General features: G+C 45.8%; 2 protein-coding genes across 7 annotated transcripts in view; one reads left to right on the forward strand and one right to left on the reverse strand.

Moving 5' to 3' along the window:
• The window catches only part of FAN1 (FANCD2 and FANCI associated nuclease 1), a 37591-nt gene extending 24359 nt beyond the window's left edge, over positions 1 to 13232 (forward strand). For 3 of the 4 annotated variants that reach the window (XM_061596003.1, XM_061596005.1, XM_061596004.1), the window contains 7 exons: positions 984 to 1103; positions 1351 to 1515; positions 5561 to 5729; positions 7881 to 7984; positions 9933 to 10127; positions 10999 to 11127; positions 13028 to 13232. In XM_061596003.1, coding sequence (XP_061451987.1) covers positions 984 to 1103; positions 1351 to 1515; positions 5561 to 5729; positions 7881 to 7984; positions 9933 to 10127; positions 10999 to 11127; positions 13028 to 13165 — 1020 coding nt within the window. In that variant the 3' untranslated portion in view covers positions 13166 to 13232. The remainder of the gene's footprint in view (positions 1 to 983; positions 1104 to 1350; positions 1516 to 5560; positions 5730 to 7880; positions 7985 to 9932; positions 10128 to 10998; positions 11128 to 13027) is intronic. The other variant, XM_061596006.1, reaches the window with a different exon arrangement.
• MTMR10 (myotubularin related protein 10) overlaps positions 7748 to 24689 on the reverse strand; it is a 67062-nt gene continuing 50120 nt past the window's right edge. For 2 of the 3 annotated variants that reach the window (XM_061596008.1, XM_061596009.1), the window contains 2 exons: positions 21806 to 21988; positions 15384 to 19818 (listed from right to left, as the gene is read on the reverse strand). In XM_061596008.1, the coding sequence (XP_061451992.1) occupies positions 19219 to 19818; positions 21806 to 21988 (783 nt within the window). In that variant the 3' untranslated portion in view covers positions 15384 to 19218. Of the gene's footprint in view, positions 8038 to 15383; positions 19819 to 21805; positions 21989 to 24689 lie in introns of those variants that run through there. The other variant, XR_009759061.1, reaches the window with a different exon arrangement.

Below are 24689 nucleotides of genomic sequence, written 5' to 3' on the forward strand. Positions count from 1 at the left end.
TTGTTAAATTTTTATACCGCCCCACTAGCATAGCTCTCTGGGCGGTGTACAACAGAAAGTATATACAATAAAATCACATAAATCGGTACAAAAACATATATATAAAAATCCACAAATCTAAAACCAATTTGAACACATTAAGCTAAAATGCCTGAGCAAAGAGAAAGGTTTTAACTTGGCGCCGAAAAGATACCAATGTCGGTGCCAAGCGCACCTCAACGGGAAGACTATTCCACAATTCGGGGGCCACCACTGAGAAGGCCCCGGTTCTTGTAACCATCCTCCGAGCCTCTCTGTGAGTCATTGCTTCTATGTAGCCAATGCAGCCTTATCAATGCACAAGAATAACGATGTGAAGACCCACCAAGACAAACTGAAAGATTTTTTTTGGGGGGGAACACCTTTACATCTCTACACAACAGGAAAGGTATCAACAGGCTTGGGGGAAGCCTGAGGGTTGCAAAAGGTATTTAAGAAGCCCCTTAAACCTCAGGGACACGTTCTAGAAAGACAGCTCAGTGAGGACAGAGCAAGCTATGCGGGGCAGGGACAAACAGAAAACGGAGGAAGCAATGGAGGGGCTGGGATCCTGAAGAGAAGCACCCCACCCTGCAACACTTTTTTTGCAGGTCCCCTGTTTTGCTTAGCTGTTCTGTACTGCAGTTTAAAATCTTCAGAGTGCTTCCTGTTACTATAAGGTAGACCTGTATTGTTTGATCATGTCCATAATGCAGCTTTCTCGAGGCCACCTAGTGAGTTCCTGACAAAAGCGAGGAGTTGAGATAGGAGCCTCCCAACTCATAGCAAAGTCCCGGGACAGCCAAGGTGGTGCCCTCCAGATGTTGGTGGACTGCAGCTCCCATCACCTTCCCTCATCATGGGCCAGGTTGGGTACCCTAGCTGAGCCTCTTAGCCACCGGGCAACACATTGTCAGGCGGTGAGGACCTTCTTCTGTCGAATGGTGGCCTTGTGTCTCTTCCAGGAGGCTGTAGAGCAGCTGCAGGACCTTTTGGCCCAGGAGGGTTATTGCGCTGACAGGCGAGGACGGTGGTGGGACCGCCTGGCGCTTAACTTGCACCAGCACTTGAAAGACACGGAGATGGTAAGCGCCCCCCATCCTCCCTGCCCCTTGGTCAGGTGCTGTTTTGGGGGGGGGGTCTCTTCCTTCCTTTCCTCTCCTGAGCTGCCCGTTCTCCCACAAGCACCTTCTGTCTGGGTTTTCCGCCTTGGGTGGGTCTCCCGCCTGACGTTTATCTTGTGGCTGGGGAAGTGGCTGCAGCAGTGGGGCCCCCTTGGTTTGCCGAGTGGTCCATTGGGTCATCTCGCTGCATCGGCTGCATTTCTGTTAGGCCGTCGGATGCATCAGGAAAGGTCTCCTGGATCCATTGGTTCGCACAGGCCATCGGCTCTCCCTGTCCCAGCGAGCCCAGAGGATGAAAGAGTCCTCAGCCTGCAAGAAGCTGAGGCATCTCCTTCAAGATCTGCCTCTCCTTCCTGTGGAGGATGTTCCCCATGTGAGTAGCTGTTGGATGCCCCATCTGGAGAAGCCCCTCTTTCTCGGTTTAGGGTATATTTATGAACTTGGGAAGGTGGGAGGATGCCAAGCTGTTTCCTTTCTCTTCTGTCTTGGCTTTTAATATATTGGCCTGTTCACATATAACGTTAAGCCATGGTTTGCTTAGCCAAAGCATGGTTTGTTAGAATATCGGACCAGCCCAGCAGACTAACCATGGTTTGTTTTCTGACAATGAATGACAGTGTCAAGGCATGGTTTGTTGGTGGCTTATGAACCATGCCTTGTTTTAACCATGGCTGGGCATTATGTCCAAACCCAGCAACCTTGCTTAACTATGGTTTGCTTGGCCACCCCATGACACTCACCAAGCTATAGAGGCGCGAGACAAAAACAAACCAAGCTTTGGAGAAACAAACTGTGGCTAGATGAAGAAGCCATTGTTTGAACAAACCAGGGTTAGTGTTCTTTGTTGACTGTTCCTCAGCTTGTATTGCCATAATACCTATAATGAAGGATGGTAGTAATTTTGTGACATAAATCAACACATATTCAGAGGAAGAACTTTTGTATGTTCAATATTGCCCAGTTCAGATAACTTGATGGTACAGCATCCAGAAAGTTCCCGATATAATCCCTGATATAGGCAGTTAAAAGAAGTTTGGGCAGGTGGGCTAGGAAAGGGCCCTGGAGAGCCACTGCTGGCCGGACAAGACAGTACAGATAGTCTATAAAGCAGCTGATATGTTCAGTTTTATTAATCAGGGGCCATCGCTCAGTTGCAGAGCGCCTGCTTTGCATGCAGAAGGTCCCAGGTTCAGTACTTGACATTTCCGGTTAAGATGATCTTGGGTAGCCAGTGATGGGAAATACCTTTCTCTGCCTGAGATCTTGGGGGAGCCTCTGTTGCTGATGGATGTAGGTCTGTGGCTGCTCATCAGCTAGCCAGGCCAAAGCATTTGCAGACAGGTAGACTCATTTGTTGGGAAGCTGGACTTCTTGGCTGCGAGGCACAATGGGAGCTATGTGTCTGAGCTGCAGCAAGCACTGGAAAGGTATAAGTCAGTGCCTTGTGGTGATTCAGCTAAAATCAAGGAAGTAGGTAGCCAAAACTATCTGACTTAGCATCAAGGCAGCTTCAGATGTTCATGTGACTGTTCAGACATTGTGCGTACTTTGATCACAGTATTACGCTTTCAGCCTGGGAAATTATTGTACTGTTTTGCATATAACCTGTGTGGTCTTAGGGTGTGTGTGTGTGTTAGTATTTGCATGCTTGTCTATTTATGATAATAATTGTGATACATTTTTGAAGATTTTACCGGTATGTGCATTTTATTTTTTTAAAAACACCACTTTGAAATTCCTTTTTGCTGTGCTCCTCTTTTCCTCCCCCAGTCCTAATACTTTGCAAAGTGATACTTGAATTGCTGTTTTCCTGAAGAGATTTTGCCCGACTGCATATCTTTGTCTCCAAGAGCTGCCATCTGGACACCAGCCTCTGCTTGCCTCTTGCCACGTCTGACGTAAGATGCCTCAGAGGCATCTTACCCCTTCCAGTCTGTTTCCCGCCTTCTCCGCCCCCGTCCGAGAGCTGTTGCAGCAGCACAGAGCTTCCTTCCTACATGTGCAGTGAGATGCGTGGGGTCAGAACAAATTTCCAGTCCAGACAGCAGCTCCATTTGTCTGCCCCAAATTGAGTCAAATTGCTGACAAGGAGATGGCACTGTAACGCTTGGGTGTCTTTATTTTTTAGCTTGCCTCTTAACTGGTGTTAACTCCATTCACGTTGGAGTCTCTCTCTCTCTCTCTCTTTCTCTTTCTCATTGCATTATAAATTAGGCCTGTGCGTGTGTGTTAGAATTGCTTTTAATGTTTTTAAAGCTTTTTTTAAAATGTTTTTAAAGCTTTTAAAAAAATGTTTTTAAAGATGTTTTAATATGTTTTTAAGGATGCAATATATTTTAAAGTCTGTTTGTATGATGTTTTAGAGTGTTTTAGTGCTTTTGTTTGCCGCCCTGGGCTCCTGCTGGGAGGAAGGGTAGGATATAAAATAAATGAATAAATAATTTAGGGTTCTGCAGATGAGACCTGAATCAAACCATTGCAGCGTGCAGTGGTCTTGTTCATGGTGCCAGCCAACCATACTCTTTTCCAGGATATTCCATTCCATCCCCCCTCCAGTTTTCCATTCCTTTCCCCTACCCCAGTCACGCAGCGTTCTATAGAGCATGCTCAGTACTGATTGGGCTGCTTCTGAGTGTTTGTTACCTCCCTGTAAGCTTTTCTTTTCCCTAAAGTTTTTTGTCCTTCTGTGAACCTTGGATCCTCCCCCCACCCTGCCGCAAGCCTGCTGGTACCCCCCTCCCCTTATGGATGGAGGGTGCTGGTTTTGCCACATAAGGACTAACACTTGGAGAACTGAGTTTGCTATTGGCATATAATAATAATAACATCAGATAACAGTTTCCTGCATTTTGACTTACTGTTTTATTAAATGTATATCCCACCCTTCATCCATAAAGGAGCCTGGGGCACCAAGCAACAAGCAATACAAAAATAAAAGCAACTAAAATGCACATCTTAAAAAGAATTCCAATACAGATGCAGACTGGGATAAAGTCTTTACTTATAGAATGGTAGAGTTGGAAGGGGACTTTAAGGCCATCGAGTCCAACCCCCTGCTCAATGCAGGAAACCCAAGTTAAAGCATACCTGACAGGTGCCTGCCCAGCTGCCTTTTGAAGGCCTCTAACCACCTGCCTAGGGCATTGGTTCCATTATTGTCTAACAGTTAGGAAGTTTTTTCCTGATGTTCAACTGAAAAGGCTTGTGGGAAGAAGGTCTTCAGTTGGTGCTGAAGGGTCAGCCAAGATGGCACCTATCTAATATTTAAGGGGAGGGAATTGCAAATGGTAGGTGCTACCACAGTAAAGGCTTGCTGTGCAGAATGATGGGATGATACCTGCAGGAGGCCTTCGCCTGCAGAGCACAGTGATTGACTGGGCATATCCAACTCTCCCCACCTGTCTTCCCTCCCCTCCAAGCTGCTTTCTCCCCAATGGCCCTTACAGCCATTATACCGCGAGTGGGATCTATTTTTGCTTTCTCCCTCTTCTTCCTTGCCCCCTCATCCCCCTTCTGGTCTTTCCAGTCTCTGGGGCCTGTGTAAAGTTTTCACCATTTCCCTCTTGCCCCATTGCCCTTCTACTGCCCCTTTTATCTTATATTTATTTATTTATTTACTTACACAGAAAATAAAATGGGGTGGCATACAACGTAAAAACAGTGCTAGAGCGATGACAGGAAAAACATCAATCACGTTTCAGTAAAGTTGTTTGTTAAAAAAAATCATGCTCCGAAGGCCTGTGTGAACAATGCATGTTTTTAAAAGATGTCTGAAAGAAAGCAGGAATTAGTCCTGCCAAACTTCTGTTGGCAATGAGTTCCATGGGGCCGGGCCTGCCACACTAAAGGCTCCGTGCCTGGTGAAGGCCAACTACCAGAAGTGCCCCATCAGAGGATTGAGTTCGGCGGTACTTTAAGTCCACTTTGTTGAGAGCTTTGTGAATTAACACAAGAACCTTGAGCCTGGCCTGGTAGCAAATGGACCATTTGCTGTTTGATTGTGTATCCCTTGTGTGCCCCCTTCCCTGACTACATTTTTTTTTGGTAGAACCCAGTGTTTGACCAGCTGGAGCCAGGTGCAAAAGAGTGGCTCAGGGGCAGCTACAACCTGTAAAGGAGTTGGGTGCTTCTGAGCACACACTGAGCTGCCCAGGAATTTGTTTTCAGTACCAGGACAGAGCTTCCAGTCCTCCCACACACAAATCTACTCCTGGTTTCCCCTCAAACCTTCTTCATTTCAATCCCCCAAAAAGGGAGTAGGAAACTATTGCCTGTCTACTACAAATTACCTAGAGGTCTTCCAGTAGAATCAGACTCATGAACTCTGCCTGTCCCTGCCATAAATATAAAAAGATGCACATCTGAACTGTTGCCAGTTGATGTCTTGTTTAGTCAGCCAGGTGCTTTGATCTGCTTAGGTTGTCATCAAAGGAAAGCTGTGCCCGCAAGCTGGCATGGGGAAGTCTGTGTTTATCGTGGAAGACCTCAGTGTGGAAGACACAGGAGAGGACCTTGAGCCAGCAACTGTCATGTGTTCTGTTGAGGAGCTGGCATTAGCCTACTACAAGCAGCATGGCTTCGACCAAGGTAACTGTTGCTCGCTGCTATAGCTAAAAGCCGGTGATCTTCCCCACCCTCCCGGTGCTTCATCACACTGTGATGTGACCAAGAAAGAGACCCCCCCCCAATACAGTTGAAGCTGGGCCAGCAAAGGGGTGGAGGTTCATACAAGGGCTGGGAAACCTTTGTGAGCCCAAGGGCTGTGTACCCTTCGGGGGGGGCATGCCAAGGTACAGTAGGCTAGTTTCTACACCCCCACCTCTGTATCATCATCCAAGCAAGCAAGAGGCATACTCCACCAAGCAAAATCATAGAATCATAGAATAGTAGAGTTGGAAGGGGCCTATAAGGCCATCAAGTCCAACCCCCTGCTCAATGCAGGAATCCAAATCAAAGCATTCCCGGCAGGTGGCTGTCCAGCTGCCTCTTGAATGCCTCCAGTGTCGGAGAGCCCACTACCTCTCTAGGTCATTGGTTCCATTGTCGTATGGCTCTAACAGTTAGGAAGCCTTTCCTGATGTCCAGTCGAAATCTGGCTTCCTGCAACTTGAGCCCATTATTCTGTGTCCTGCACTCTGGGACGACTGAGAAGAGATCCCGCCCTCTTTTAAAAAATGTACCAAGTATTATTCTCTTAATACATTATATAAAGGACAATATATAATATGTACAAGGTCTTCAACCAGGTTTAAACCACAATGACAGGTATGCTCAGAATATGGCATATTTCAAGTCCAACCCAACCCCTACTCAATGCAGGAATCCAAATCAAAGCATTCCCGACAGATGGCTGTCCAGCTGCCTCTTGAATGCCTCCAGTGTCGGAGAGCCCACTACCTCTCTAGGTAATTGGTTCCATTGTCGTATGGCTCTAACAGGAAGTTGTTCCTGATGTCCAGTCGAAATTTGGCACTCTGGGTATGGGGCAGGACCAGTCAGGTGTGGCCTGGGGAGGCCTCTGGGCAATATGGATGACCTCGCCTGAGGGCAAGAGGAGGTTTGCCCCAATGCTGACCCCACGTCCACCCTTTTTGCTTTCCACCTTTTATAAGGGAAGGACTTGGATTCAGCCCCATAGTGAAAAGTAAACCGCCCCCCCCCTAATATTGTACTTCCATAACTTACATTTATACCTTGCATTAAGAAGCATTTTCTTTTGTCTGTCCTAAATCTGCTGCTGCTTAAATCAGTTTAATCCTTCAAAAGAACCTCAAAGTGCTGTACAAAACAGAAATTGATACAATATGTTAATAATCAGTTAAAAAACAATTTAAAATAACATTTTACTGCTCCAAAATTATCGGTGACCGGGCCAGGACTATCCTTCGGAGAAAGACTGGTGGAATAAATAGGTGCTGAAATCCCTGCAAGGTCAGTGCCGCTTAGATAGCCACCAGAAGGCAGTTCTGTGACCCTGAGGCTGCTTCACAAAAGCTGTGCTGTGTGTCGCCCCCAGAGCAGACCTCATGGGCCTGCAGCAGTACAAGACACACCACTCCAGTGACTGGTGGGCAGTAAGATGATCTCTCAAGTACTTGGTCCCAAGTTGTTCAGACCTTGGTAGCTAATCAAGCCTTAAACCTGGTCCAGTTAGTGTCTGGCAGCCAGTGCTGATCCTGCTGCACGGGGGCTGGCAATGGTTGCTCCACTCCATGCCACATTTTGCAAGAGCTGCAGCTCCTGGACCAAGCCTAAGGGCAGCCCCACAATGAGTGTGTTAGCAGTAATCAAACCTTAAGGTTAGCAAAGCCTGAACAATTGAGCTCAGGTTATCCAAGTCCAGAAACTGCTGAAACTGTTTTACCAGAGTTGCAGAGTTCCCCTCCTCAAAAGCTTCCCCACCCATCCTTTGTCATGATAGGCCTTTGTGGTTTTTTAATAAGAAGGAAGGAATATAAGAGCCAGAAAACAGATGATGGTTTTTAATTAATTAATTTTTTTGTTAAATTGATATCCCACCCTTCCTCCCAGAAGGAGCCCAGGGTGGCCAACACAGTTCACACAGAATGTGATCACCAAGAAGTCTGAAAAATCATTAACTCATTTTCAGATCATCTTAAGCTGGTACTGTGTGCTGCTTTGCATTAGTGATAAACTGGGTAGCATAGTCATTTCTTGCTAGCGTCTTACAAATTCTGCAGTGGCTTGCACAATCGTGACTCTACAATCGTTCCTCAGGGATTCATGGCGAAGGATCTACATTCAGCACTCTCCACGGCCTCCTGATGTGGGATATTATTTTCATGGATGGCATTGCTGATGTCTTCAGGAGTCCTTACCAGGTATGCTGCTTTCCTCTTCTTTTTTGATGTGCATTTTCATTTTGGGAGTGATGCTACAAAAGGACATTCAAAACAGCTTATTTTAAAGTTACAGAATTTTCCCAGAAAAGCTCTTCAAAAATAACTTTGGGCATTTTGTTGCAGAACACGTAGCTCTTGCTACAATGCACAATGGGCTGGCATTTGCTAGTTGCTTTGGGGCTAGGAATGATGGCCTTGAGTTGTCTTTTTGTTTTTCTTGTTGAAATAACTCTGAGGAGCAATTATGGAAAGGTGTTGGTAGGGGCAGACGCAATGGCGTTGTGCTGGCTACTTTGCACAGCTCAGATTGCCCCAAAGTGTGTTGTTTTTATCCTTCCTTCCCCCTCTCTGTCTTGAAGGAGTTCCATGGTGTTCCGTGGTGGCATAAGATTTATTTTTTTTAAAAAAAGAAAGGCGGTGAGTAAGAGGAGGACACGATAGAAGTGTGTAGGGTTATGCAGGGTGTGGAGAAAGTGGGACAGAAAAGTGTTTCTCCATCTCTCGTACCACTGGATCTTGGGTTCATCTAATGAAGCTGGGAGATTCAGGGCAAAAAGGAAGAATGTCTTTTCCAAATGTGCAGTTAACCTGCTGCCACAAGATGTGGTGCCACTAACTTAGATGCCTTTTAATCCTCATATTCATGGAGGATGAAGCAATCAGTGGCTGCTAGTCAAGAGCTGGGAAGGGCCAGCACAAGTGGGCTAGTGACTTCGCGCCCTGCTTGTGGGCTTCCCAGGATGGGCTTCTGGCTGGCCACTGTGGGAAAAGGGTGCTGGATCAGACAGACCTCTGGTCCTCCTATGTTCTTAAGCACCCCGCTCCCACACATTGTGGTTTGCATAGTGGAGTCAAACACTGAACTTGGGGTTTCCTTATCACCACACCAGAACACAGGAATACCCCGCATTAACGTACGCAATGGGTCCAGAGCGAGGACGTAAACCGAAAACGTACTTAAAATGAAGCACTACCTTTTTTCACTTATTGATGCAAATACTGCACTGCAATCATCATATACGGGCGTAACTGATGTAAATAACGCATTTATAACTAAAATAAACACAGTAGGCCTTATTTTAAGAAAAAGTTTGTAGTTGGAAACTGATCGGGCGGTGGCGTCATGCCGTTAAGTGTCCGTTCTTGCGAAGCGAGCGTACGTAAACGGGAATGGTGCTACTGTAAATATGTCCATACTCGCGAGTGTCCGTAAAGTGAAGGTCCGTATAGCGGGGTATTCTTGTAACTGCCAACTGAGTTTTGCTCTCAGGAGCCACAACAGTAATTGCTCCTGGAGTGTGAATTACTGTTGTGGCTCCTGAGTGCAAAACTTACACCTGGCCTGGTGTTGGGTTGACGGTATCCAGTCACTCAGTTGCATGGTCGTTGCAGCTGAGACAGGAGTCGCTGAGAAAACAAAGTGGAAGTCTTGAGGTTCTCCAGTCAACTGTGTTTTAGCCAACAGAAGGCAGAGCGGGTATTTTGGATGAAGGATGTGATGTGGGACCCCCAAGGAAGGGCCTTTTCAGTGGCGGCTCTTTGCATGTAGAACTTCCTCCCTAACTGAAGTGAGCTTAGCCTGCATCTCTATAGTTTTAGGCAGCTGGTTAAGAGGCAACTTTTTCTGCAGGCATTTGAAAGAGGAGAGATTTGAGCAGATTGAATGGGTTAGGTGCTATTAATGGAAAATGGCTATACAGTGCGTAATTAGTCCTGTTGTATCTTTTAAGTGCTATGTTACTTTATGGATTGTATGTGTTCCTTTTACCTTAATTTGGTGTTGTTGTAAACTGCCCTGTGGCTTGCGCAAAGGGTCACGATAATTGTAATGCATAATGCAACCTGCCAACTTGAGATGGCAAGCTCTTGTTTGCATGGGGAGTGCCAGGCCAGGGAATGTGCCATCCTGCTGGTCTTTTCCCCACAGGCTGGCCCCCTGGATTTGTACACTGACAGCTTCTATGAGAACCGAAGGGAGGCCATTGAATCCAGGCTTCAGTGGCTTCACGAAGCTTCCCCTGAAACCCTGAGGGAACGGCTTGGGGATGTGTGGAAGGCCCAGGAGGGCAAAGCGGCGGCACTGGTCAACTGGGACCGGTTCTCTTCTCTCCAGCAGGCCCAGGTAAGTGCCAGAGCCCTCTGAACTGCCGTGGGTCCTTTAGGGTCAGCTCCCTTGTGGTGGGCAAAGGAGACGTGGCCATCTTAGGACGTTTTGGCTGAATTTAAGGCGTTGAGTTTATTGTCAAATTTAGCCCTCGCATGAGTTATAGCAGAAGAGAGTCTCTGAACTGCTGGAATCGCTGGGGAACGGGGGCAGAGTTTAGTGGAATTTGGCAAGCAACATAATAACATGACAGTATGGATGTATAGAAGTCTAATCAGTGTTCACATCTAAGCATATGCAAATCAACTTACGCATTGTCACAGCTACGGCTGCTGCATGATAATTAAAACTCTTTAAAATCTGCATGGATTTGCCTATGATTAAAAAAGTAATATATACTGCTCCACGTGATGACCCCCCCCCACTTGCTCATTCCTCACCTCTCCTCTCCCCACAGCAGCTTTTTTTTTAAGCCCAATTGCTGTATGCAGTGGATGGGGCAGGTTTTGGGGGAGAGGGGTATGGAGGGTCGTAAGGGGGGCAGGGCTCTCCAACACTGGAGGCATTCACAAGGCAGCTGGACAGCCACCTGTCAGGTATGCAGTGAGCAGGGGGTTGGACTCGATGGCCTTACAGGCCCCTTCCAACTCTTACTATTCTGTGATAGCGCATGGGGAGAAACAGGATAACCCTTACATCCCCAGCTGCATCCCCTTGCATGGAAATTCATTTTTTTTAAAAGCGTTCATTAAGGCTTTTAAAAATCCTAATCATTGTACAGAGGGGCCGAGAAGGGAGGTTGTGGGCTGGAGTTCCCTACTCATTCTGTCCCTGCAGGCGCAATTTTATTTACCATGCTTGAAAATGGGCTCTTCTTATTTTCTTGCAGAGCCTGGTGTGTTGCTTTGGGGGTCCTTTCCTGAGTGGAGTTTGTCAGCGGCTATGCAGAGACCTGCGCCACTGCAGGGGCGGCTTCCCCGATCTCGTTGTATGGAGAGCCAAAGATTGCCAGTTTAAGGTATGGCTCCCACTCTGTTGTGGAGGCTGCAGCATTTACAGGTCAGCAATGCGATGCATGAAACAGGAATAGTTCCATAGCCCCCAAATCCTCATCTGCAGCCCTCTGTGTAAATGGCATCTCAGTAATTTAATACCGGGAAATGAGGCTGGTAGAGCTGTGGAAATCAACTTCCCCAGGTTAGCTGGAAGGCAGAATCCAGGAAGTGGATTCCCAGGCTATGGACTGAGGGCACATGAGGCCGACACCCTGCTGAAGCTAAGCAGGGTCAGGTCTGGTCAGTGCCTGGATGGGAGACTGCCTGGGGGCCGTATGTAAGCCACCTTGGGTTTCAATCATGAAAAGAAATGTAATAAATAAATAAAGTGGTGCTGGAGCCAGGCTGTGCTTTGTTTAGGATTGTGATTAAGCTGCCTGGGAGCAAGTGGTGTCTTTCCAAATGTGAGATCTGGGGGGCAGGAAGAGCAGTGCTAGGATGTAGCAAAATATCTTCAGTGGCTGCCTCAATGTTGTGGAATTAATCTGCTCCACGGTGCAATTCCCTGCTGGCTTTTTATAAAAAGTTTTTTTAAAAGAATGGTTTTATTTATACATTTTTATTGATTCTATGAGTTTATGTTGCTTCGGCTCAACCCAGGATTTGTCCGGTTTGGGTTGAGGCAGCCCCAGATTGGACTGGATACCTGGAATGATCAAGGGCTGGCAAGAGGGTGGGGGCAGAAGAAGAGGGGCAGGCAGCCTGTATATAACTCCTTCTCCATCCGCCCCACCTGACTGCATGTTAAATCATAGTTTTAAACCTGAATTCACCAGTGGAGGGAGGAGAATGCATGTCTCCTCCCCCACTTCCAGACTGCATGACTTTGAAAGGCCTCTGAAGTGCCAGATCAGGCCCCAAGTCAGATGTGCATAGCCCTAATAAAAGATAAGCAGGATAATGATTTTGCATCCTGTTTTTTCTTACACTGGCATTTCTGTTGGACAAAGTAAAAGTCCCAAGAATCCCCCCCCAAAAATTCTGCACTCCCCCAAAAGTCTTTTCTAGACCGCAAAGCATATACAGATTTAGAAATGTGCTCACTTGTTTTGTGCAATTTCCTGCTCTTTTCTAATCTTGAGGTAAGGACAAGAGCTACTCAAGACACGTTCCCTGAGTCTGACGTCATCAGGCAGCTGTTATGTTTTAACTCCATTGATTCATAAAGCAGATCTGAGTAGAACTGCTGGATATCACCCATAGGGGTGAGCAACTTGCTCTTTGAAAAACAAAAACAAAAGTGGACTGTGTCTACCCCTTGCTTTTTCTCTGCACTGCCGGAGTTGTGGCAGAAATCATGGACAAGGAAATCTTCCCATCATTTCTCCCGAAAGATAATGCCTAAAAAAAATTACATCAGAACCATCGTTCTAAAGGGAAGTTTTCTATTAAAAGCTTTTGTGGGAGGTGTTTCTGTTCCTTTGGTGGCTGCAACGGCTTTGCTGCCAACAAAGTCAAAGGAGGTGGAAACTGGGGCAGAAGCCTGCAGCCTTTCATGACGAACAAAGTCCAAGAAAGGGGTTTTGCTGACCTAATGACAAACTCCTCAGTAGGCCAGAAAACCATCAGCCTGGAACACAAGTTTCCCAGCCTGGCTCTAGTTTGATTTGGCACTGGCTGCAAAAATCTTTTGCACCTTGCAGCCTCGGTTTAGGATGGAAATTAACTAAAAAGAGTTGGGCCTAGGACCTAGAGATGGACACAGCAGGATTCACGTGTGGGATTTGGCAGGTGAGGCTGCAGGACATGGGGTGTAGGGCTCAAAGGATGCAGAACCTTCATAGTTAAGAAGGTGGTTCTTTGTGACCTGTTTAGAAACTTCAGTGACTTTCCTTTTCTTTCTCTACTACATCAACATTCCAGCTGGTGGAAGTCAAAGGCCCCAATGATCGCCTTTCTCACAAGCAGATGCTATGGCTCGCTGAGTTGCAGAAGCTGGGTGCAGCAGTTGAAGTTTGCCATGTGACTGCAATTGGATCTAAAAGTCAACGCCTGAGCTAAGCGAGTCTATTGTGGTGGCTGGGCTCATGGCGGGGGGGGGTGCAAAATAAAATTTTGACACATTTAACAGGGTTCCCTTTGTTGTTTTTTTAAAAAGACTTACTACCCTTCCACCCTTTGCCATGCATGTACCTGTTAAAAATAAGCATTTTCAGATCGTTTTGAGAAACAGCGATTTCTCATTTTAATGGGAATCCTCCAAGCTAAGTTAACTTGTTTCATTTGCTACACAGACGTCAGAGGCAATACTAGCCGATGCTTCTTGTTTCAGCAGCCCTCTAACAATTAGGCATGTTAACTCTTGCCACAGCTAAACAGCGCCAACTGCCTGCTCTGTCTCAGGTTGTTTTGACTTCCAGGATGCCCAGCAGGCTGAGCTGCTCTTGAAAATGGGGCAGAAAATGCAGCAGGCTTCTGTTGCCTGTCTGGAAACAGCTTCACTGCTGCTACAGAGCAGCCAAGCTCAATTCAAAGTGCTGGTCCATGAGCTTGGGTCCTCTCAGGGAAAAAGCCTGCACTGTGCTTTGGCCTCTCTTGCAGTTGCCCCAGCAAAATGAAACCGCCTCTGTCGATGTGTTTAACCACCTTCTTTGCAATGTTTTCTTAAGTACAGGTCGAACCCACTTTTTCTCGTGTGTCTTTGAGGGGGTAGTTAATTACTGTATTATTTTTCTCAGTCTGACTTCGGGTAGCATCTGCCTAACCACTATGTAAGACAGAGTAGAGAAATTAACATTAATAGCCATGGTTTAAGGTCACTAATTGTAGCATGACTTGGTCAGAAACTCTCCTTTGCTGTTGCTTAATTTAGATTATAAAGAACAGAACACAGACTTTTTTTAAAAAAAGCTTGTCATGAAGGGACTTTGAAGTGATCCTGCTTTTGCCGTTGTAGTGTTTGGTTTGGTTTGAGCAGATGCATGGCGTGTTTTGGGTATTTTAAAACCAGGTTCAGGAAAGATGGGTTAGCTCTCTATGCTGTGGAGCAGCAGCAGCCCAAACTTTTTTCCCCCCATGGACCACTTGAAAATTGCTCAGGGTCTTGGTGGGCCACTTACGATTTTTAGATGTATTGTCATTGCTTCTTTTCTTTCTTATATTGGATTTCATTGCACTCAGTTAAAAACTGGCATGAATATTAAATGTGGGCATGCCATGGGCCACTGGTGGTCCACAGACCAGTTTGGGAAGCCTTGGTGTAGAAGGTGAATTCTGAAGTGGGAAAGGTAGCAGTGCTGGACAATCCCTTTTTCTTAAGTTTGTCCTCCATCCAGGGCCGGCGCCAGGCATAACCAGGCCCTCAGTGTGAAGCTAATAAGCCCACCTGTGCACCCCAACTACTTCTCATGTGAATGACATGCATGGATAATGTGCATGCTTGCCGTCAATCAAGATGGCAGTGGGGGAGTCAGCCTCTTACGGAAGCCCCCACCGCCATCTGGGGTAGTTCAGGCATGTGTGCATAGCATGCATGGGATTCACACTGACAGGAAAGGTAGGTGGCACATGCAGGTGGGGTTATTGAAGCCCATGCTGTCTGTATGGGGGGGGATGTCAGGGAGCTCCCTCTCCGCATTCTGCAGCAGGACCAGGTTGCAGGATGTGACGCTGCTGCGGATCACGGGAGTGCCACCCTCCCACCTTAAGGAGGGTGCCTTCAGGAGCCCCTCTGGGTTGCCAGCCCTGCCTCCATCCAACTCTAGGAGGTGACTGAAAATAGCCCTTAAGTTTTTCCTTACCATTTTAAACGGTGTAAGAGAGCGAGCTTGTTCTTCCCCTGTGCTGGTACTTAAGATGTCTTTTCTGTTCAGGCAGAGAAGACAGCAAGCAGCAGAGCTAAGTGCCCCCCCCCTCTTCTCTTTCTCTCCCCCCCCCAAAAAACCCCCAAAGTAGCACACACTGCCGTTGCACAACAGAGCTGTTACAGTTCTTCCCCCTGTTGAAGTCAAGCTTTGGCTGCCAGTATTCCCTCCCTGGGGGGAGAGGAAAGGCTATTGGCCTTGCTCCTCTGGCAAACGGGACCTCCGCAAACAACAGGCTGGTGGTGAATGTTAAGCTGATGTGACACTTCACAAATCCATTGCAGAAATTTTCTTAAAAGCTGGTGGTGTACTTATCTACAGGAAAGCAAAATTCAAATGTGCCCCCTTGCTTTGGTGGATGTGGTGCATATGGATGGTTAACAGTATTATAACAAATCAACACACACACCGACCAGTTAGAAAGTGACAAGTTCCACACCAAAAGGTTGGGTTTTTTTTAATGAAGCTTGATTTACTTCACATTCACACCACTGACAGGGTTTCTGGTATGCATTCCTGTCAGCTCTACTTTACTCAAGTAAGGCATTGCATTAGGCATCAAGGCTTTAGATTCCATTCCAAAAGAGAAAAGGGGGTTATTTCCCCCTTCCGAGTTCCAGAGGGGTTCCGCCTGCTGCAGTAGTCATTAACCTCTCTTTTCCGATTAACAGTTTCATCCTTTCTTTAAATAAAGAGGTTAGACCTATTTGGCTTTAATATACACCTTTTTCTTTGGAGATCTGACAGCCAAAACTAAGGCGAGAACCCACAACAACAAGCTGTATTGAAATACCATTGCGAAACACACACTTTTCAGTGGCATCTCTTTGGTTCATGACCTGCACAAAGGGTTATATATAATTGCACTTCCATGATAAGTTACGTAATAGTCAACTTCCACTCTGCAGTAGCTAAAAGGCATTGATTTCTACCTGGACCGTTATCAATTCCATACATCAACTTTTTCTAAAACAAAAAAATTGTTTAATAACTGCAGACCCCTTAGCAATGCATTTTGCCTGTTGCTATGGAGAAAAACTATACAAAAATAAGCATCTATCATTTCCTACACTTAAAAAAAACCTCCTTAAAAAGGTACCTGTGTTTATAAAGCACAGCCCCATTAGGCTGTGCCCATCTCCTGCATGCCCCCTTTTCAACTGAGTGGAGAAGGTGATATGGGGGTTGGCCTGAAAACTGGCAGCAAGGCCATTCATAGCCCTTTAAAGCAACCGCTGAGCCTGGATTTCTGGAATCATGGTCTTAGTGTCATGTCAAGGGAGAACCTGCAATTTATCTCTTGGGGTTTTGTGAAGGTTTTAATGCCTGTTCCCTGCCTACTACCAGACCACACCAAGTTGGCAGTTGCCTCTTCCATGTTGCCGTGTTGCACCGCGGCATCAAGGAACACGGGGAGCCACTCCCTTCTTCCTCCACACAACGGACTTCTCAATGAACCTCATGACTACAACTCCACCATAACTATGAGATCAAAGACAGTGCATTGCTTACATATCCCCTTCCACATTTCCCTCCGATTTCTGACTATAGCACTCACAGCATTTTGCCCAATTAAAAATACCACAGACTCGGCACCCCAAAATTCAGGCTATCCTGCTAAACACGCTTACTTAAGAGTCAAGTTCCATTAAGTACAATGGTGCTTCTTTCCTACCCAGTCTCTTTCATTTATGGTACTAACGGGGTAGTCATCCAGGCACTGTTAGCCTAGAATTAACCTTATGACATAACCTACTATAGTCTTAAAGCCATTCATTCTATTCCATTTGGTATGGACACTTTATAGGTAGCTACTTGTAAAGGCAAAGTTCTGTAACATCAAAAGGACCAAAAGCTACAAAAACGCACAATTAAAAAAACATCTGTAAGGAGAGGGCCTTTGTTCAGATATAATACGTCTCAAAAGTTAAACATCTTCCCTAGTAACTGTTGCAAAATATATTTATCCAACTTTCAGTTAATTAGCAAAATTTGGTACATCTGGAATGTAGTTGACTATTAGACATAGGTAAAGATCAATAAAAAAGTCACCTTGATAAAGTCTTGTGATCTGGTACAAAGAGTCAGGCCACAAATTGGACATGTGATGAGATAAGGGAAGGAAGTCTTGTCCATTCTGACAAGACACTAAACTGAAGAGACACCTTAGACAGGTGATTAATGGCCACAATTGCTCATACCTCAAGACAGTTTTCCAATGAAGCCAGCCAGCCAGCCCGACTTCCACATCACAGGCTAGAAGCTTGGGGGTCAAATGTGCAGAGGGGGGACAGCATTCAGCAGATACCCCAACCCAACTAGGGGCTACAGGTGCTAAATCAGGAACTGGGTACACTGCAGATGGTACTGTGTGCACAGCTTCCTAGCCCAACCCAAGCTTGTTGGTCTCTCTCTCGCACACAGCACTTGATAAGGGCAAAAGCCTTCTGATCAGCAGGGAGTGAGTCAGTCTGACTATAATCAAATCACTAAACCTTGTCAAACAGCTGATCAGTGGAACTGCAGCTTTTTAACCAGACTGTTATGTGCATAATGCAAAACATTTAAAAATATTTTTTTTCGGAGGGCAGGAGAAAGAGAGATGGAGAAGGGATATTATGCTCTACTGGTGGAGCTGATTTTGCATGTAAGCAAGTCATCTTCTGGATGTTGGTACATGCCACAAAAAACTGACTGCTGTCTTATACTGAAGAAACTAGCTGCCCACTTCTGAATGTGCATCTTAGTCCATCTTTATACATCTGCCGTGACCACATGTGTGACGTGAAGCAGTGTGGTACTCATGTAACACTGGGTGTTCCTGGCACGGGAATAAAACAGCAGCAGCAATATTGTATCAAGGTCTTCTAGTTAAAAATTTCCTGCACCATTATCCCACAGATCCTGCATAATGTTTTGTTTTGGCCATCAAAGAATTAGCATCCATTGAACTTAAAAAAAAAAGTTAAATAGCTGTATGAACATTTTCTTTTAGAGCAATCTTAATTTTGGCCTAAGATTTTCACCTAATATTCTGTGCCATCCAATTACATATATACTTCAGAGTACTGTCATTAAGATTTCTTTTCCTGATCACATGGTCAAAGGATAATGGCTTTTGGACTTTTCCATAAATTGTGGAATGAATGAGACTTTGAAAATGGGTTATACTAATGGGCAGCCCATTAGCTTACCAAATTACAGTAATAGAATTCCGTGATGGAGAGAGCGAAATCTCACTCAGAAAGCAAGAAAAGGCACTTGTAAGGCTATAATCAACTATCGTTAGCATTTTGGGCTTGTGCAGCTGCAATGGCACCAATCTATGGTAATGACAGCTGGAGGCAGCCTTGGCAGTTAAATCTCCCTTCCATGGTTAATGCTAGCTAGGACTCCTTTTGACCTATTTCAAAATCTATTTTGAAACCAGATCTGTGGATCCTGGGTGAAGGGGAATCCTTTAGACCAAGTTAACATTGGTGCCAATGTACACCTTAACACCATAAGTAAAAGCATGAGAGAATGTAACCTCTTGTAGCTTGCTCTTGGATTTCAAAGCCCAGTTAAGAGACTGGGGCAGTTCCATCAGCACACACTGTCCTGTAGGCAAATTTTGTAAACTAAAAGTGAGGAGAAAAAAACAGGCTTGGGGACTAAACCAGATCATGCCATGGTTTCATAAGCTAGGCTAATCAAGATAAAACACTTTTAAATCCAATTTATTTCAGTGGGAGAGATGCTTTTATAAAGTATAATTGAAACAAACAGGATTTTAAAGTGCCTACCCTCAGCATGAATTTGAAACATGACAAAATATAATTGCTCTCGTATTTGCACCAGTAACAGCAATCAAATCCCACACAGCAACTTCTATTTTTCCCCTATGATGTCTGTTTTCATCTATTAATTAATCCACACTGACAAGAGATGTACTTCAACCAGCAACAGGGGAGAGGAGCTTCGAGATAACCAACACACAATTACTCACCGTGACAGACCTTGGAGTGGGGGTGGGGAAACTCAACCTCAAACGGCATCTGCTTTAGCTACTGGGCCGCTGAAGGAAACCAAAACCAAAAACAGTTGTGCAATCTGAAAGCATGACACTTGCTTTTAAACTATTTGTGCAAAGACATAGGGAACTTTTGTATATAAAGTTCTGACAGTTTCCGGTGCTGCAGGTAGCAGCAGTGTTGCATAAAGACGCCACGTTAGCCTCTCCTCCCTTACGCCTTTCTCGGCTGGGAGGCTTTAGTCTTCATTGGCAAGTGTCTCTGTAGACAACCAGATTTTGGCACCACTTAAGAATTTGCTCAGTGGTGTTCCCAAAATACTCCGCCGGCAAAGATTCCCTACAGGAGAAAATGGGAAAGAAGAAGAGAGGAATTCTGGGGTTGCAGAAGAATCATTGAGCCCATTTGCTCTAAAGTACATACGGCTGTGATCCAGTTCTGAAGTGTTAGCTAGCAAAGGTGGGCTGCTGTTGTATTGTCGCAGACTCCGGTTCAGCACATCGACTTCATCTGCCAACAAAGAGATTTTATGAAAGGCAGTAATGAAGCCACCACAGTTGATCTGGGCCTCAGGGACCCAGCGGAAGTAGCAGAGTTTCCAGAGTTTGATTTGTGTTCCGGAGAGACAGGGTAAGATTACACCGTGCAGGTCAACTGGCTTGGAAAACCACTCTCTGAAATATTGCTCCTTGCCATTGGAGTTGTTGTCCGTGTGGTGAAGGAAATCTGGAGTCAGTTTTAGTATTAGGGAATTTCTTCTTGGAAGAAAGTCTTGCTCGCTGATGATCCCATTCTTCATGGATGGTGGGAAGCCTCTGAGTGTTGAGCTGTAGTTCTTCTGGGAAGGTGAAAGTTAGTAAAATATGTTTAGTTTAACTTTGTCTCTATGGAGCTCCGGTTACATTTATGTAGGTCTCCTGCTCCCCCCACCTCTGGGTGAATCAATACTTCCAGATATTATTAATACAGTCAAACAGAAAAGTCCAGTTAGACAAAGCCAAAGGTTATCTAGTTGATATACTAAAGGCGAACTGGAACTGCCCCAGTGACTGCTTCTAGGTTATTTATAGCAGAACATAGTCAATAGCTCTGCTAATCAGAGGTAGGCTGTTTCCTAACATGGAGGTGCCATTTAGCTAACAGCCACTGAAGCACTTTTACCCCTCCATGAATTTTTCAAATCCCCTTTTGACTAATCAGCACAATTTGCAGCCAATGAATTCCAGATAATAATGAAGTACTTCCTGGGACCAGAATGGTAATGAGACAGATAATGCAACATGTTTAAATGGGCAATTTTCTGTCAGTGATGGCATATGAAAGCCTTCATCTACAGTAAGAGTTTGATTAGGCAGAATGAAAGAGTGGATAATTCCCAGTTAAACAGAGAGGAAGGCCGTGCTGGTATTTTAGTTACTTTCACTGGATGTGCTATTTGTTCCCCAATACCCAACACACACTCTTGTCTAGTAAGGGGTTCTAAAAGGTCATTGCACTAGTATGTAACCTCCTACAGGTCAGTGTGAAGTGCTGTGCACAGTTTGTGTAAAAATGGAATTTTAAAAAAACATAAGCTAAAAAATAGCTGTCCTATTATGTCTGTAGAAGACTTGTGTTAACTTGACGAAGCAGTCTGTCTAAAACTTATCTTCCTTATTTTTCTATTGTCCCATGACTTGAGAAAAAGCTGGGCAACAAATGGGAGTAGCACTCAATACTGGCACACACGGAGACAGCCTTGAAAATAAGACCACAACAGTTACCCGCCTGGTGCACCTGTGGCTATTGGACTAGTGCATAAAATGCAAGGCTGTCCTTAGAAGATCACTGAAATGTTCCTAGGAAGCAGACAGCTCTGCTCAGCTCACAGGCTCCTGTATGTCTTCAGACAACCCACCAATGGCACAATATGCTTTGGGAAGCCATCTATCACTCAGTCTCCTTTCCCAATGTAGTTCTTTCTCTTAGCACAGGTTCCCCTAACTCACCTAGCACACAGATCTTCATTCATTCATTCTGAATAATCCCTCATGGGGAGACTGGAAGTCACACGTTTCTCTTTCCTTGGTAGTCAGTTCAAAACCATGAACAGTGTTTGGGAAAGGGAAACCACACACTAGTAAATTTTTTTGCTCGGAGGGTTGACACAGAGTTCACATGAAAAATGCAGGAAGTGAGAAATGCAGGCAGCACCGCTTGACTACCTGAAGATGCTGTGGCTGCTCTCACCCCAAAGAGGGCAAAGACTGGTTTGTTCTCTGCTACCCCAGGAGGCAGGATGGGAGCCAATGACTTTCCGTTACAAGAGAACATTAGGAGAAATGTCTTGACAGTTTGAAGCAGGGGTGGGGAACCTGGGCCTTCCTGGATGTTGCTGAACTGCAACTCCCATAATCTCTGGCCATTGGCCATGCTTGCTGGGGGCTGATGGGAGTTGTAGTTCAGCAATATCTGGAGGGCTACAGGCTCCTCACCCCTGGTTTGTACTGATCATGTAGAGGACAGGCTCTCCCTTGCTATATCTTCAAGCAGAGGTTGGACAGCCAAATGCTCAGGATTTCCTGTGCTGGGCAGGGGGTTGGAATGGATAGTCTACAGCTCTCCCTTCATTTCTTTGATGTCTCCTGTCATTAACAGTGTGCTAATCTGCCTTCAGTTACATGCTCCTGAAGCCAAACTAGCAGCAGGGGATCTGTATAAGGCCACTGCTGGGCTGGCCAGTGTGCTGAAAGAGGGTTCAATTCTTACAGCAAGGAGATACTATATTTGCAGATAAACTGTACCACCATGACCCCAGCTGGACTGCATCCCTGGCCGACTCTTACCTTTGTTCGCTTAAAGAATTTGACAGCCCCATTGTGAGCGCATGGTGCAGTCTTCCCAATGTACAAGGGGTTGTGGAACAGCATGCGATCCCTCACAGTGTGCTGAAGAGACCAATCCCAAACAGAAGGAAATCTGAGACCTTTCTCACCACCTAGCTGGATGTTTTTGCTTATGGCAAATTCCTGAAAGAAATAAAGTTCAGGCAAATTCACACAAACCCGACCAATAAATAAACAAAAAAATGTCACCCTCCCCATTTACCCCTCCCCCCAAAAAGTCTCTTTATGGTGTTGTAGAACATAGAGTTGGATGCTACAAAATGCTGTAGCATCCATCTCCACCCATGTGGTTTCTGAGGGGGAGATATCAGAAGACATTACTGGACTAGGACTTTTTCCAAGTGGAATCTCTGCAGTAGCCCCTGCCACCACCCAGTGTTTTTCTAGAACTTAAGCAAGCCTAGGCAAGTGAATCAAAGAGTATATACCACAACTAAAGCGGCAATTAAACTGCATTCTTCTGATTTCTGTTGTTTTCTTGAAATAGGTTAATGCACACAGAACACCTCCAACTCTGAAATATCTTATGTTCTTTCCAATTTATGGTATTACCCTCAGCTGAATTTTTCATTTTGGTTTAAAAAGAAGTCCAGCAACAACTCAATATGTCTCAGATATCTACAGCTGTACTTAATTGCATTAATTATGATTAATTAAAATGACCATCCCTCCCTACCACAACTAATTCAAGGGTGGACTATGTGAGCAGCAGTGTGTGATGGGTCTTTGCTGTCATCTCTGCTCTGAACAAATTGGCTTAGAACTATACTAGAAATCGCATGCTTTATGGATTTGACCAGACCCCACAAAATTTTGCCATGCTAGTCACAAAATGGCAAGATATAGTAAATAAAAAGTGGATCATGATGGATTTGAAAAAAATATTTTTATTACATAGGATCCTCCCCCCAACCATTTTCAAATTAAAGACTACACCAGTAAACATCACAGATTTGGCACTTGCCAGCACTATCACAGCACAAAAACATGGGGTTCTGTTGTAAAAACATAGTGTTGTTCGATTGTAAACAGGATGCCAACTATACCACCATCAAATCACAGAAGGTGTCTGTGCACACAGAGGTGACCTGTCACAGTGGCATCCTTTTAAAAACCTCGGACATCCATGCTTTTGCATAATGGTGGAATAGGATAGCTGTGGAAGTGTGAATCTTGTGGGTCAGTCCATGAAGACAGACATGACCATTTCGGGGAGGGGATCCCTGGTAAAAGCCTTGCAAATTCAAGGGAACCCAGCTTAATTCCAACAAGGGCCAAATGGGCCATACATATACACTGAACTCAGCAGGACATACCTCTGAGGAGACCTATCTAGGATTGGTTCTGTCCATCCCACTCATACCCCACATGCATGCACAGAGTATCCATGACCTCTTGCACTCCCACTACCCTGGCTATACCTGCTTTGGGGGTATAGCAGGGCAGGGACTGCAAAGAAAAGGGGAAGGAAATTAAAGAAGGGAAGGGAGGAGGAAGGGGGAAAAGTGGCAGAAGGAAGGAAACAAGCAAGCAAGGGAACATCATCTGGGAAGGCCTACTAGCAGTGAACCCGAAGAGGGTGCCCATCTCTGACTGCTACGTTGTCAGGACGAGAGGGCAACAGCAATTAATTCTGCTCTCATCAATATGATGCAGCTATCAGAAGTAGCAAAAACGCTTTTCAGACCAAACTGGGAAGTCTGTTCCAGTCATCCACATCACTGTGGAATCAATCTCCCTTCCCTTCCTTCATCTCGCCCCCTCCTCCCACCGTGCAGACTGTGCCTGTCACACAACAGCCCCTTTCCCTCTGCTACTCCCTGCTCCATTCCATTTAGCCTCAGGAAAGAAACCGGGGGGAGAATAGAAAGTAAGGCTCATGCTGCGAGACACCAGCAGCAAAGCCAGGAGAGAATGGACGGAGGTGTGCATGCTCTCCAAACACACGGCAAAGCCCCCCTTCCGTCACACCCCCTCCCCCAGCTCAGAGAGTCTAGTCAAGTGATTCCCAAACTTCTTTTTCCTCACAGGCCACTTGAAAACTGCTGAGGGTCTTGGCACAGCAAGTAATGGTTTTTCTGCCTGTTGTAGCAATTGCAATGTGCTGTGCTAGATGCTGACTGAGTTTCAATTTTGTTTTTTCTTCTTTTATTTCTTACATTGTATTACCATTTGCATTCCACAGAATGCAAATTGTAGTAATAGAAGCAATAAAGTTTGAAATCAGTACAAATATTTAATGAGGACATGTTGTGGGCCGCCTGGGTGACGCTCACGGGTGACTGGGGGTCCACAGGCCAGTTTGGGAACCTCTGCTCTGCTCGTCAAAGCCCGGTCTCTCACAGCAAGCCTCCATGGCCCCTGGACGCTGCACAGCTCTACCTCACAACACACTGCAAAGTCCCCAGTGTTGCTACACAACGGCAAAGCAGGTGCCTCTTACCTTAGATTCCCTCCACAAGTGAGCCCAAGCCACCACCAGGCTCACCTGCCAACAGTAAGGGAGAGGTGGTGGTAGTAACTGCCAGGAAGGAGAAGGGAGGGGACCAGCAACAGCTCGCCATTATCACCTTGTCTTCCTTCAAATCAATGGCAGGCAGGCCAACAAGCAGGCTATGGCTCCCTCCAGAGCCAGCCCGGTATGTTGTCAAAGAAACCGTCTCTCGGGTGAGGAATGCTCCTCCTGCTCTCTTGTCTTTCCCAAAGAGCGTCACAGCCTGCCCCTCAACCAACCTCCCCCCAGCCCAATGGCACAGCTACCATTGCATTTCCCACCCTCCTGGACAACATGAGGGAGGGAGCGCCTTGCAGGCCCCTGTGGACA

Source organism: Rhineura floridana, chromosome 14 (assembly GCF_030035675.1).
Source record: "Rhineura floridana isolate rRhiFlo1 chromosome 14, rRhiFlo1.hap2, whole genome shotgun sequence".
Lineage (NCBI taxonomy): Eukaryota > Metazoa > Chordata > Lepidosauria > Squamata > Rhineuridae > Rhineura > Rhineura floridana.